Genomic DNA, 15,655 nt, shown 5'->3' on the forward strand with positions numbered 1-15,655 from the left:
AGGAAGTGGGCAGTATAGTACAATATGTGTTATTCTGTGCTGCACTGCACAAACTAAAGATCTGCTGAAGTGTTGGAAATGATCCAGATGTTTATTTTGGATGATACAGCAGAAGATCAGACATGAAAGTGGAGATAACACAGAAGACCTGCAGCAAAGGTCAGAGGTCAGACTGGGCCCCTGGATTCAACAATGAGCCAATGATCATCAAGCAGTGACTAAAGCAGAGCCCTGACGTTCTGACATTCATCACACAGTCAGAACAAATGTCTGCTGATGACTTCATCTCATGAAACGACTGATAGATGTCAGTTCATTGATCAGCTGAGCTGCTGATCTTCATCGTCACAGAAACATTCAGCTTGTTTCAATCAGTAAATAACTCCCACTACTCCCAGTTTGAACTGTTCCCACTCAAAATGCTGTGAGAACAATGATCATTGTAGAACTTCACAAACATCACGTGTTGTTTTCCACATGTAAGATCAGCAAACACACAGAAACTTCCTGTTGCCACACACGGCCTCTAAAATCTCTTCCACGCTTTCTGTCTGAAGTCCACTCTCTGTGTCGGATCCACAGGAAACAACAAGATCTTATTAACATGGTTTTCAATGTGTCTCCTTCCAAAAAGTCCAACCAATGAACAAATGTGTGTATTTGTGGAGGCCGAACAAAAGCATGACACATTTCTCTGTTTCTATAAACTGGAGTCAAACACAAACATGAAGAGTTTCACTGACAGACTCCAAAATGCCCCCACAGTGGATCAAAGGGAAATCCTACAGTGTGGCCAGAGACTCTTAATGGCTCCAACATCAACACATCCACAATGTTGGATCCAGTTCTGCCTCACAGAGTTACTAAGACACACCCTCTGCAGCATCACAACAGCTCCACCTGCTTCACCTGCCTCCTCAGCATCTGTACACCTGAAGAGAAAAGAAAGGCTCCAACAGCTCAAATCTACAAAGGATTCATGAAGTTTCATCCAACAATAACATGTTTGCCTTCCACAGTGTGCTGTTAGACACCACTGTACCTCTGCCATTTCAAAAAGAGCAGCTTGGGAACATTTTGGCTCCAAACACTTTGTGTTTAACTTCTTTGTTTTCTTTGTGAAGCCGACAACATCTGGAGCTTTGTGACTCATAGAAACATCATTTTGTTCTTTAGATGACAGCAGATTGGGACTGAATAATCAATCACTATCAAACCAATAAAGACAAACATGCTGATTTTACAGGAACTTTGTTGGAGAAGCTGCAAAGACATGAAACTGGTGGAGATCCCAAACCAGTTGATAGTGCTGGTTATTCCAAATAAAGCTGTTTCCCTTTGAGATGAAATGACTTTGTGTCCTGATATATAATAAAGATGTTGTTGTTTTTGAGCCCCTGTATTAAAAGTAGTTTAAAGTCAGCTTGAGTTTGATGTCTTTATGTCAAAGCTGCTCATGATGTTGAGCTGCTGATGGAATAAAAACAATATAAAAGCATGTAGTCCAGACTTAAATGTAGCCTGTTGTTAGCTGAGGTCCACACACAGTGTTTGACAGTGTAAAGTGTGTGAAAGGGCTGCTGGTGGAGCTCACTAGGATGAGCAGGTGACCACGAGGTGGAGAGCAGCTGGCCTGGCTTTGACCCGGGCCACGCCCCCTTTCTCTCTGCTTTGCTGTCACTTATCTTCACTGCTCTGTCCAATAAAGCTGAAAAAGGCCCCGAATCAAAGACATCTGCTGCAGCCTCTGAAATGTCTTCTGTTTCCTTCCCGACGGCTTTTTCACCGTCAGCCCATCAGACAGTCCAGCAGCATTTATGATGATGTCATGATGTTGAAGAGGCTGCTACGGTGGCCTCCCATGACCCCCAGCCTCATCACAGCTGAGATGCAGACATTTGAAAACATTCAGCAGACAACTGAATAACAGTCCAACACAACAGTCTGTGTGCAGACACACACTGACCTTTCATATAGTCAAACACAGCTGGTTGAGTCATTTCTCTGTGAGTCTAAAGTGAATCTAGTATTTGAAAGTCCACTTCCTGTATTTGTTGTTGAAGACTTCTTCAGCTTCTTCTCAAGGACATCAGCTGCTTGTTTGGCAGCAGAGGCAGTTAAGAAGCTTCCTGAAAAACACTGAACAGTGAGTTCACTGTGGCATATGACAGATTCAGCTTTCTGTGTGCAAATGTGTCTGTGTCGACCTTTCAAATGCTGTTGAATCCAAAACATCAGCGGCTCCTCGGCTGCTCACTTCATGCACTTCTGTCTGTGTGACAGTCCAATGACATCACAGCTGTTTCCAGCCCCAGTGTCTCAGGACTGGACACCTTTAAACATGTCGAGGATCAAACAGCGTCCAGCTAAACACACATGAAACTATCAGAGCTGACAATCATTCCAATAACATCTAATGGTTCATGTATGTAGACACAGGACTACAAGGAAATGGCTCTCAGCATCTGGCTGTGGGAACACATGAGTCCCTGTTTGTGTTCAGATTGTGTGCATGTTTTAGACGTGTGTCACATGTAGAAACACAACAATCCCACAATGACACACAGATGTGTTTGACACAGCTGTGCAGCTGTAAGTTGTTTCTAATGATTCATTGAAGCTCTTCTAACATTCTGGAGACGATCAGTACATGAATCTGTTCAACACGACAACAATTTGACTTCAGTGTGAACGTTTGCATTAAATAACCTTCTTCATCCAGCTGACAGCATCTTCATCCTATGATGTGAACAGTTCCTCCTGTTGATGACAAACCTCTGACAGGATCTGCTTGAGGAGCTTTTTCATGTGCAGCTCTCTGAGCTCAGGGCTGAGCTGCTGTTTCATCTTTAAGAGCTGCTGCCTCCTCGCCGGACTTGTTCTCCTCTTCTTCTCCTAGTGACACCATTTCTGCTTCATATTAAATTCAATAAAGATGCTGACATGTATCTGTAGCAACAACATCATTGAATCTAGAACAACTGGAGCCAAACCAGTGGCTCTGCTGGGATCACTGGTGAGCCAACACTTCCTTGTTGATGCAGATTTCAGGGCTTCCTTTTGCTCCTCCGTTATAACTGTTCTCTCTTCTCAACACATGATGACACAAAGGAATCAGCAGTGACAAAGATGATGCTGAAGAGAAGCACACACTTCACACATATAACAGAGCAGTGCAGTTACACACACCTCTGCTCGACATCAGGCCTCAAACAAAGACACAAAACACTAACTTGACTCTAAACAGAAGAAACGAGCAGCTGTTTCTGTTCTGTGCTTATTTATATTTGACACACATGCTTCTCTTTGTGCAAACACACATCGCACTATAAGGGTAACCTCGCACACAATGATTGGACAGCACAGTGATGATGCTGGGAGATCCTATACGCAGCAACACAGAAACACTGAGAACTTTAAACAATGATGGAAAGTGTTATAAATGACTTGTTGGCCTCTGATCTGTCACAAACAGCTGAAACGTGTCTCTCATGAGTCACATGAAGGTTTTTGACAGAAAGGACAAAAAGTAGCTGCAGTCAGTTTGTGTCATTTTTATATTTATTCATCTGGGAGAAAAATCTGAGGGACATTAAAATGTGTTTTCAACAGAGACAAGAACATGAATATAACAGAACAGGTAAATGAACATGTTTCAAGTAAACAGCTGGACTGATCAGGTCCAAACACAGAGTGATAAACTTGTCAAACAGCTGTCATATCTTTATATAGAAGCTCTTTATAAATGCTGCTCACTGCAGTCTGTTTACTAATAATGTCAAAGTGTTAGAAACACAGAAACATCAGAATGGTCTTTGTTCACAGAAACCTGTCTGGGATCCTTTGTTGTTCTTTTGATGCAGAGTTACATTATAAATATAAAGAGTTATTTCAGAGTCTCATCAGTTTTCCTGCATGTCTTTATTTAACACATCAGCAGGGCTGAAGCTCTCATGTTAAACACACACTGATCTATGGACACGTTCATGTGTTTCTAACAGAACCAGGCTGTTATCAGCCTGCACTAACATTATGTCACACACACTGAATGTAACAGTGACAGTTTACATCATCACACAATCAGCTGTGATTGTTTCACTGTCATCAAACGAGTCAACAGGAAGTAGAATCAATAGAAACCAATCATTTACTGACAGCATGTCTGATGGAAATAAGTGCAGATTATGTATGAAGTCTAACTGCACACAGTAACTGTGTTACAATAAGGACTTAACAGCGCCCTCTGCTGGAGTGTTTCAGTACTGCGTTAACTAGAATACACCACCTCCTCCTCACACCACCTGCTACAGCTCTACTCTTCTATGACTACAGTCATCCACAGCACTGATGTGAGGTCACATGGTTCATATGTAAGGAGCACAGCTGACCTCAGGTCAGTTTAATGACTGTGAGCAGCAGCTGTGTTATTGTCACTGTGACAGGGAGACACTCTCAGACACAGCGCTCATGTCAGCTTGTTCTCATGCAGGAGGATCAGGAGCTCCATGTTTGTCTTTCTGTTTGAATCATGATGTGTTTGTGCCATCAGAGTCTGTCATGAGTACTCAGGGTTTCACAGCAGCTCTTCTGGATGCTGACGAGGACTCCAACCTCATGTTTCACCTCTCTGAGCTTCTGATGTCTGTGAACACTCGTGTTTCTTCTCTGGGCTCATCTGGACAAAAACACCTTTCTGTGTTTGGCTGCAGCCTCATTCTGACTGACAGGAAGTGTGTTATCCATGAGCTGCACTTCTGTGAGGAAGTTTCCTGCTGTGTTTCCTGTCTGTGGACAAACACGAGTGTTCCAGCTGAGGACTTGGTTCCTTCCACCTGTCCATACAGGACATCACGCTGTCTGCAGCTCTGTAAATGCAGCTCCAGGTCCTTCCACGTGCTGCTCTGTATTTGTGCAGTTTGTAGTGTGTCCTGGGAAACGTAGCACACATGGTGTTCTTCTGCTGTTTCCTCCTTTCACTGAGTGTGAAACACTGACGCTGTGCTGTTGTTCACAGAGGGGAGCTGATTCTAGCTGCAGCTGGACTCTGTCATCTAACTGAATGTGTTGGTGCTGATCACGGGGCTCTGAGGGGGGAGCAGCAGGAGGACTCTGGATGCTGACGTCAGTGTATCTGTGGAAGCTCCCACAGCGTGTCTGTCATTCAATATTGTGCTGTATATTGTATCTATGCAAAGATGAACAGACTGTGTGTTCACTGGTCTCTGTGCTGCAGCTCTGATGTCATCATCACTCCCTCCTCCACCCTCAGCAGTCCCAGCATGCTGCTGTGGTGCACCCCACCCTCACTCTACACCTGAGCCACAGACCACACCCTCCACCTCAATATACACCACAGTTTTCTCTGCTGTGGAAATGAGATCAGGAGGAAATCATCATTATTATTATTTAATAAACGCTCACATTAATGTGGGCTTATTTGTTTCATATTAGAAACATTAGTTGAGTGTTTTTAGTATAAAATGGTCAAAGTCCCTCTTTTTGCTCCTCCCCTCACCTGTGGATGGGCGGTGCTGTTACCGTGGTGACGGCTTGGATGTGTTTCAGTCCTGCCTGGTTATCACTGCAGGAATCTTTCACATTTATTACAGGTAATAACTCTGATTTTTCTGTGTATTATGAACCAAATGTATCCTGATACACACAGAGATGGATGAGCAGAGGTTTTTTTTGCAGTTTATGTAGTTACTATGGACTTAATGCATACATATTATTAAAATTAGGGCTATAACAGTTGTATTGATGTATAGCAACTTGAAATGCTCCCACAAATGGCTCCACAGCATGTAAAAATATAACAAAAGCTCTGGCGGACTTGGTTCTGTGGTCAGTCTTAAAGGGTGAAGTTAAACTCTGTAATCTTCACTGTGTCACAGAGTTCAGTGAGTCCCGTTATTCACAGTATCAATCAGATCATCAGAGAACAGCTGATCAGCAATCAGTGGTGCCAACAGCGCCTCCTGTGGTGAGAGGATGCAATAATGCAATGTAGCATTTTTCCACTCAACACTTGCAGTCATGGAAACTGTCTGTTGGATCTGTGTGACGTTGCTTTCTTGGTTAGAGTTCCTCACAAATGTCCAGATGATTCTTCTAATGAGGCGTCGACCATGTTTGCAGCTCTTTGGAAGAAAACGTCGCCCTTTGCCATCCTTACTTTTCTTTGACTTCTTCAAATGCAGCTGAACTCCAGCTGGTATTTTCTTGGACTTTGCAGCTGTTTCTGGTCATCAGTTCATTCCTGCAAACCTCTGAAGCTGAACAACAATGATGCTGCATTGCTGGCTGATCCCAAAAGGTTGATTCTGTTCATCTGGACGTTTTCAGAAACGTTTGCTCACTGATCAGGTGACTTCTTCAGTCTCAGCTGACTGCAGCTTTACAAGCTTACAAACAGCACATTTGCACAATGACTGAAAGCAGCAGCACCTGATATATATGATACTAATATAATACATATACATATATAATCCATACTAATGATGAAGGAACTGAGCTCACAGTCCATTGTTCATTCAGTGAACTACTCAGTTTATTTTGGGCCTCAGAAATGCTCACTCTGTTTGTACATCACTGTCAGCAATAGACTCATTCTGCTGTGTGGACAGGAACACATGTGACATCACTTCCTGTTTGTTTGTGACTGAAGAGGAAGAAGTTTACAAGGAATCATTTAGAAGAGTTTCAAACATCAACTGATTGAATCCATGAATCTGAAAACGTGTTTGTGAGTGAAAGAGACAGACATGTACAGACTGAACTATCTGTTCAACAGTCAGAGTGTTTCTGTAACAGGAGACACTCTTTACACTCCACTCAGCACAGGGACACTGAGCCACCAGACCAGACTGTAAACCCAGGATAAAGAGTTTGAGTGAATGTGGTGTTGAAGGTGTGGAGGTGGATCAGAGTGTCAGAGGAGACTCTGTAGAAGGACAGAGTGCCAGCAGGACAGTCCACATACACTGCTGCTCTGTTAGAGACAGAGGAGGAGGAGGAGGAGGAGATGGATGTGTAGCGGTTATTGTGACAGACATAATGAGGACCATCATCAGAGCAGCACAGACTCCAGGACTGATCATTGAATCCAAACAAACAGTCTCTGCCTCCTTTCCTTCTGATGCTTCTGTAACTCACTGATATAAAAACTCTTCCTCTCCACTCGACCTCCCAGTAACAGCGACCAGTCAGACCATTTCTACACAGCAGCTGAGACCAGTAATCAAATCTGTCTGGATGATCAGGATATGACTGAACCTCCTCCACACGTGTCACCTTCCTGTTGTTGTCAGACAGTTGGAGCTCTGTGTTCACTGTGTTTGTGTCGATTGTGAGTTGACAGGAATCTGATGGAGAGAACAAACACAATCCAGCTGCAGTTATTGATCCATCATCTGTTCATTGATTGACACTTTGATGATGACTCCTGACATGATGAAGATGGTTGAATGTGTGCTGCTTTGTTTTCATGAATCCCATTAAAAACACACTTACACTTCCTCAGACCTGGTCTCAACCATCGGACTCCAGCAGGCTCCACCCTGAAAGGAGGAGGGGGGTCAGAGCAGCACAGTCAGCATGCACACATGGACATTACATGGCTCTCACACACACACTGTTACACACTGAGCTCAAAGCTCGGCTCCACTGTTTTATTCAAAGAAATCTACATTTATTTATCAGCACATTTAAAAACAGCTTGAGCCAAAGTGCTGCACAGAGTAGAGAGAAAATAGGAAACATACACAGTAATGACTATAAAGACTGGTCAGGATTGAAAGCTACAGAGTACAAATGTGTTTCCAACCGGCTTTTAAAAATGTCCAGTGTTGGTGACGACCTGATGTGAAGGGCGACTGTTCCAGAGTTTGGCTGCAGCCATCGATAAAGCTCACCTCTGTTTTTACGTCTAGTTCTGGTCAGAAGCTGCTTATCTGCAGACCTGAGGGCTCCACTTGGATTCTTTTGTTAAAGAGAGATAAGATGGAGCCAATCCATTCACAGATTTAAAGACAACCAGATCTGGAAGTGGATTCTACCACGTACTGGTAACCAGTGGAAAAAGCTGCTGATGGGTCGTCTAGCACAGACCCACCGCTGGAACCAGACAATTGATGAGGGAGAGAACTGTGACAGCGCCGTTCCTTCACTTGACCTCAGTCGCTCTCGTCTGCTCCCTCGTAACACTGCTCTTTATTGAGCTTACATGAATATGCACAAGTTCATTATGACGTCTTACACAGGTATGAACAAAGAGTACCAGTCTGTGCATAGTGTGTGTGTGTGTGTGTGTGTGTGTGTGTGTGTGTGTGTGTGTGTGTGTCTGTGTGTGTGTCTGTGTGTGTGTGTGTGTGTCTGTGTGTGTGTGTCTGTGTGTGTGTGTGTCTGTGTCTGTGTGTGTGTGTGTGTGTGTGTCTGTGTGTGTGTGTCTGTGTGTGTGTCTGTGTGTGTGTGTGTGTGTGTCTGTCTCTGTGTGTGTGTGTCTGTGTGTGTCTGTGTGTGTGTCTGTGTGTGTGTGTGTGTGTGTCTGTGTGTCTGTGTCTGTGTGTGTGTGTGTGTGTGTGTTCCAGATGTGACCCTGTGACCCCAAAGCTGGTGCTAAGAGTCCAGCGGTCCCCCTAACAAAGGGCTCTTATACTTAACCAGACACAGAGTAGGTGTCCTCCTACACCAGGGGTCTCAAACTCGCGGCTCGCGGGCCAATTGCGGCCCGCAGGACGATAGTTTTTGGCCCCACCTTAATATGAAAATGTAATGTTAGTTTGATAATGTATGACACTTTACAGTGTTGTGGGCGGAGCTGAACTAACCCACCAATCAGGGTGGGATATGGATCTCAGGGGACACCAGCCGGGCTTGATGCAAGCAGGGAAACATTTCTCAATGAGTCAAAGTTCCAGCAGCGTTGCCCTGGAGTGTTTCTTTCTTTCCTGTGCCTGGCTGGCTTCCTCCTTTCTATTGGGCAAACGCCGACATTCGCCCCAGCGCGCTGCGTTCACAACACTTCAAAAAAAGTTGTTTTTTTAAGTTGCTGCCCAGCGGGACATTATACGTATATAGATTTATACACACGTCAGTGGGATTTAAAGTTATTTTTCCACAGAGAGAGATCTCATATTAACTCTCACAGTGATGCGTAGGCGGCGGGATAAAAGAAAAGTCATGAACTCAATGCAGCCCAATTTAGTCTGCAGTCACATAGCGACACCTGTTCATCGGCAACAACAGTCCCCGGTAACCCGGACTAATTATAGGGTCGCACCGTAATTTGTGGCTCCATGTTTTTATTTGCATCACTGCGTTTGCATTGCAGCAAACATGAACATTACATATATTTCAATATAATGTAAAAGCAGTCAAAACAACTAACATCAGAAACAGCTGATGTTATTTGTTATATGTCACGGTGTCATTTCCGCTTCTTTCTCCTGTAACAACAGCCCGGCGCCGTGAGCAGTCACCTTTTTTGCGCTCGCTATCCCTGCACTTTCTACCATCTGCAAACGCCACGGTGTTCGTGTCATCATGAAAGACATGAACATCGAGCGTAAAAACAAAGGAGACTGCTACCGGCTTTTTATCTGCCGATCGCCATGCTACGGTTGCAAGAAAAAGAAGCAGAAATGACGTTCTCTACGCGTTGAGACGTTCCCCGTCCGTCGGCTAAACGCTTGATTGAAACTTCAATGCGACAGTGACACCAAGTAGAATTATAAATGTCACATAGCCCCAAACATGTCTTTTTCAAAGCCTGCGGTGAAGAGAAAGGTTGGTGATGAGCACCGACAATTTCAGGAAAAGTGGGAAATGCAATATTTCTTTGTTGAGCACAGGGGCACCCCGACCTGTCTTATTTGCACAGAGAAAGTTGCGCTGCACAAGGAATACAATTTGAAACGTCATTACACAACTAGACATGCTGAGCTGGATGCAGAATACCAGGGAGACGAGAGAGCGAACCGGGTTGCCAGTCTTAAAACAGATCTACTGAGGCAGCAAGATTTCTCCAAGAAAGCAACCAAAGAGAATAATGCAGCAGTCGGAGCCACGTGGTTAGTGAGATGATTGCTAAAGCAGGGAAGCCATTCACAGAAGGTGCATTTGTCTAAAAGTGCATATTGCAGGCTGCAAATATAGTCTGTCCGGGAAAGAAAGGTCAGTTTAGCAACATCAGCCTTTCTGCCAACACCGCAGCAGATCGCATTTCTGACCTGTCAAGTGACATTTATGACCAACTGTGTGAGAAAGCCAAATGTTTCAGTGTATACTCAGTCGCTCTTGATGAGACCACAGACATCACCGACACTGCCCAGCTCCCAATGTATGTCCGTGGTGTTGATGACAGTTTTGAAGTGATGGAGGAGCTGCTCACAGTAATTCCAATGCATGGCCAGACCACCGCTCAGCAGATATTTACAAGCTGTGTGATGCCATTGAGAATGTTGGTTTGCCATGGAAGAGGTTTGTTGGAATAACAACAGATGGAGCGCCATCAATGACAGGGAGGAAACATGGACTGGTGGCACAAAACAAACTGGAAGAGGAAGGCGTGGAGGAGGCCATTGCTCTGCACTGCATCATCCATCAGCAGGTCCTTTGCAGCAAATGCCTGAAGTTTGACAATGTGATGTCTATTGTTGTGAAATGCATCAACCAAATCAGATCCAGGGGCTTAAAGCACCGAAGGTTCTGTGCTTTTTTAGAGGAAATGGAGTCAGAATATGGGGATGTGCTCGACTTCACTGAGGTACGTTGGCTCAGCAGGGGAAATGTATTAAAGAGACTTTTTGAGTTGAGAGCAGAAGTGAAGCCTTCATGGAGAAGGATGGAGTTAGTGTTCCTGTGCTAACTGATCCCAAATGGCTCATGGACTCAGCTTTTCTTGTTGATATGACACATGAGCTTAATGTACTGAACAAGACGTTACAAGGCCAGGGGCAACTTGTCAGTGCTGCCTATGACAACGTGAGAGCATTCTCCACAAAACTGGCGCTCTGGAAAGCTCAGCTCTCTCAGACAAACCTTTGCCATTTCCCAGCATGCAAGGCACTCGTGGATGCAGGCACACCATTCAGTGCTGACGAGTATGTTGATGTCATTTTGAGGCTACAGGAGGAATTTGATCACAGATTTGCTGACTTCAAGACACACAGAGCCACCTTTCACATTTTTGCGGACCCCTTCTCCTTTGATGTGCAAGATGCCCCTTCTGTGCTTCAAATGGAGCTCATTGAGCTGCAGTGCAACTCTGAACTCAAAGCAAAGTTCAGGGAGGTGAGTGGAAAAGCAGACAAGCTTGGACAATTTTTGAGAGGATTGAGCCCTAGTTTCCCTCGGCTTTCCCGAATGTTCAAGCGGACCATGTGCCTTTTTGGTAGCACATACTTGTGCCAAAAGCTCTTCTCCACTTTGAACTTCAATAAGTCCAAGTACAGGTCCAGACTTACGGATGATCATCTTCAAGACATACTGAGGGTCGCAACTGCTTCCTTCCTCCCTTTTTTAACCATGCCTTTATTGTGGAAAACCTTTCCTTATAACAATATGAGCAGCTAATGCTAATTTGATGTGAATTAGCATTATATTAGTGAGGAGTTAATGTTAAGTAGGCTACCATTAGCAGCTAAAGCTAATTTGAGGTGAATAAGCATTAGTAGCTAACGCTAATACCCTTTTCTCTTGTGTTATAATGATGTGAGACGTTAATGCTAAATAGGCTTCCATGAGTGACTCCTTTCCCTTGCATAAAGATGTAAAGAGTTTATGCTAAGTAAGCTGCCATTAGCAGCTAATGCTAATACTGTTTTCCCTTTCTTTATACAACTTGAGCAGCTATTGCTAAGAAGGCCACTTTTCTCTGCTAAGGATTTGTGTGACCATGATGGAAACTCTGATAAGCTAATGCTGTTTATGGGCCCTGTTAGAATCAATATTTCAATCTCATTCTGTTGTTTGAGAACAATAACAGAAAAATGTGCACTTGAGAACAAATTTATTGTGACTTCAGCTGTGAATGTACAGTTTGTCATTATTTAAGCTTCCATTTCCAAATGTTAGCTGACACTTTATTAGGTACACTGGTATCTATATCAGGTACACCTGTGACCTAAATGTTCCTGCAAACAGACTCCTTGGAGACCCCTACATAAATATCCATGAACTATCCAGCTAGACTAGTGTGTCTGTCCCTGAAAATATTCCTGCATGTGTGATTGTTCATGTGTCATCTGCCCGAAACAAACAGGAAGTGAGTGAAAGACACAGGAAATGTTTCCAGCTCTTCCTCCTCTATCAGATTTTCTCTCCATACCTGAGAGTGTCCAGTCTCCAGCCTGGATCCTTCAGTCCAGCCGAGAGCAGCTTCATTCCTGAGTAACCTGGATGATTGTAGCTCAGGTCCAGCTCTCTCAGATGGGAGGGGTTGGAGCTCAGAGCTGAGGCCAGAGAAGTACAGCCTTCCTCTGTGATCAGACAGCCTGACAGACTGCAGACACACAAAACAACAATCTATCTGTCAACAGTTGTTTTCTCTTTGTCACAATAACATCTATCCATCCATACATCCATTCAATGTAACTTTATTTATAAGTGACAATACCCAACAGACAACAACAGTCATCTGAAGCTGTTTAACAGTGTAAGGTAACCGCCTCCACTGTGAGCAACACTTGGTGATGGTGGGAAGAAGAACTCCCTTTGACACAAAGATCCTCCCAGTGAAAACAGGCTCCAGGAGGAGCATCTACCATGACTGGTTGCAGGGTGAGGGGAAAGAGAAGAGATGAGCTCAGAGAGACAAGAACAAAACAGAGAGACAAAAGTTAAGGACATGCAGTAGTGACATATAAAAGCATCAGGAGTGAAAAGAGGGGAGAAGAAAGCAGAGCATCATGGGAAGTCCACCAACAGCCTGAGCCTATAGCAGCATAACTAAGGGATGGTTCAGGGTCACCTGATCCAGCTCGAACTATAAGCTTTATCAAAAAGGAAAGTTTGAAGCTGATCTTCAAAGTAGAGAGGGCGTCTGTCCCCTGAACTCAAACTGGGAGCTGCTTCCACACCCAGTCCAACATAGCCAGGCTTTCTTTGCTGCTTTGACAAAACCTCAAATCCCAGTCAGAGATGATGAGCATCATCACAGTGATGATCATTTCTCTGTAACCCAGGCTTTCTGCTTCAGGATCTGTGCACGCTCACAGAACAAGGAGACCTTTAAACATCATTTCACTAAATGGATGGACTGAGCTCAGCCTACAGATGAACTGGTGCCAGAGATCATAAAGAACATCAAACAGTCAAATTCAACACTTTTAATGGAAATATGAGATTAATGCTGCAGACAATCATGAACCTGCTGAATTCATGAACATCAAGAATGCAGCGAGTGGTAAAATAAAGATTTGACCTCAGTGTGCTCAGTGTTCCTGTCTATTCCTAACATATTCCTAACATGATAGCTGCACTTTAGAGCTCTAAAACTGGAACTGACACATATTTAAACTCTACATGTTACTCAGTACATTCAGTTCTGACACTCGCCCACAGTCCAACAAAGGAAACATGGATATCACATCAGTTTGTCACCAAAGTCTAATTATTAGGGCAACTTAACCTGTTATAATCTCGTTAACTCATTAACTGATTAACGTCAGCAATTATTTTAATCACAGTTTTTAAAATCATGATTATTGTGAAAGTGCTCACTGGCTCTGAATATAAAAGCCATGGGTCACAGGAGGGATGTTGATCAGTGCTGGCTTGAAATGGGCGTCATTATGCGTCTCAGCCAATGGGAGCATTGAGGGTGGGCCTAATACTACTGCAGCGCTCACATGACCCAGGACAGAGAGAAAGGGGCGGGGACAGAAACATGGAGACAGGTACAGATCTTTGACATGTTCATTTTAAACTGTTCCAGGAGGCAGTGTTGATACAACTAAAGTTATCTGTTGTTGAAGAAGTCGGTCTGAGGAACGTTCTTAGGATCAACAAATGACGGCATGTATGAGCCTCAAGACGCAGCATCACAAGAAGAACACATGAGCTGTAGAAAAAGGAGAGACTACGAAAGCCACGGTGTTACAACATGAACCAGCTGTTACAGATGTAACACATGAGCTGCTATTAAACATGATGTATTTCTCAGTGTCCTGTCTGTGTGTGAGAGACAAACAGCCTCTGTATGTGTGTGTAAATACAGCATGAATATGTAGAGGACATGTTTGTGGATATAAGTAAATGAAAGCTCTGCGTCATTTGAATCTTCTTGTTTCTGTTGCAGGTCTGTGACTGAACTTCTGGGAGGAGAAACGTTGGTTTCATGCTCTGTGATTCTGTGTTTTGTCATCTCTCTCAGGTGATGGAGAGCTCAGATGATGACCCCGCCTACGTGGTCAAATTCAAGTCTACATTCAGAACAGACCTGAAGACACGCAAGCAAAATGCCAACATTGTATATGTGAAAACTGCTGCTGGAGCCAGATTCAAGGAGCTCAAGTGTTTACCCAGATCTTACTGAACTCACTGCAGGAACAGAGGGTTGTTGGAGGGAAACCTGTGGAAGCAACAACATCCGAGCCACCAGAGAAGAAGTTGGCCCTGTTGGTGCTTCATCAGAGTGTGAACAGGAGGAAGACTCAGCTGAGAACAGTGTGGTGGATACAGAGCAGAGCCCACCATCAGTACAGAGGCCTGTCCATTAGAGTGCTGCTCCAACATGCAGCACATGTACTTGGCCACAGCTGCAACATCTGTACCTGTGAAAGCTTCTTCTCTGTTGCTGCTCATATTGTGCAGAAGAAGAGAGTTTCTTTATCATCAGAAAATGTCAATGAGCTTGTGAGTCTTAGCAGCTGGCTCGGTGCAGAGGAGGAAGAACATGTCAGTCAGAGGAAGATAAATGCAGTTCATGTTGTCAACTCAACCTGGACTGTTGAAAGAGTTTTTCTTTGTCTGGTTTCTGACTGAGATTCTCCAAAAGAAATCCAGCACAAACACACACTTCACACACTCAAAGTGCTGCACAGTAAATGAGCTGATGAGCGTTTGTGCTGCTGCCTGATAACAGAACAATAGTTCTGCTGCTTCCTGTTCTGCAAACACACATTTATAAATGTTCACTTGCTGTTGATCAAAGGTATGTTGGTGGCTCTGGACGCTGAGGGAACTTTGTAAAAAACTAGATCAAATGTTAACGTCCTGGCAGAGGCAAAGAACTTTGATTTGATATTTGATTAGATTCATGTTTCAGCTCAGACTGACAGAAATATTTGAACTGCTGCTGTGTTAAAGGGAACACTGCTGTTAGAAAGCACCTGATCTGTTTCTGCACACTGAATGTTGCACTTCTCATACTGCAGTACTATTAAAATAAGTACACAATGCACTACTTTTGAACTCATGATTGAATGTTGCTGTAACAAAGCCATTAATGTGATTCACAGTGTTCATGGTTTCCCAGCACAACAAATGATTGCACAAGTGTGACTGATCCACTTTCTAATGTGTGTGTAGCCCACACTGTGTGTCACTGTGTCACAGGTGAGTCTGTGTGTCCAGGTTCTATGAGGATAACAGGATATAGTGACTGAGTCCAGCAGCTTAAAGTCTGACTCCATCCTCCATTTAAATAACTCAC

The 15,655-nt window shown here is 43.9% G+C and overlaps 1 protein-coding gene and 2 long non-coding RNA genes across 11 annotated transcripts in view; 1 reads left to right on the forward strand and 2 right to left on the reverse strand.

Annotated features, from left to right (window-relative positions):
* The window catches only part of LOC309702436, a 229,237-nt gene that overhangs the window by 188,360 nt on the left and 25,222 nt on the right, over positions 1-15,655 (forward strand). The window lies entirely within an intron of this gene.
* The window catches only part of LOC309702456, a 224,987-nt gene that overhangs the window by 185,581 nt on the left and 23,751 nt on the right, over positions 1-15,655 (reverse strand). The window lies entirely within an intron of this gene.
* LOC309702169 (protein NLRC3-like) overlaps positions 4,473-15,655 on the reverse strand; it is a 169,338-nt gene continuing 158,155 nt past the window's right edge. For 5 of the 6 annotated variants that reach the window (XM_082526634.1, XM_082526633.1, XM_082526638.1 and 2 more), the window contains 3 exons: positions 12,329-12,502; positions 7,513-7,559; positions 4,474-7,364 (listed from right to left, as the gene is read on the reverse strand). In XM_082526634.1, the coding sequence (XP_082382760.1) occupies positions 6,835-7,364; positions 7,513-7,559; positions 12,329-12,502 (751 nt within the window). In that variant the 3' untranslated portion in view covers positions 4,474-6,834. Of the gene's footprint in view, positions 7,365-7,512; positions 7,560-12,328; positions 12,503-15,655 lie in introns of all 6 variants that reach the window. The other variant, XM_082526637.1, reaches the window with a different exon arrangement.

The sequence above is a fragment of the Aulonocara stuartgranti genome (genome assembly GCF_965226115.1).
Source record: "Aulonocara stuartgranti genome assembly, chromosome: 3".
NCBI classification, from domain to species: domain Eukaryota; kingdom Metazoa; phylum Chordata; class Actinopteri; order Cichliformes; family Cichlidae; genus Aulonocara; species Aulonocara stuartgranti.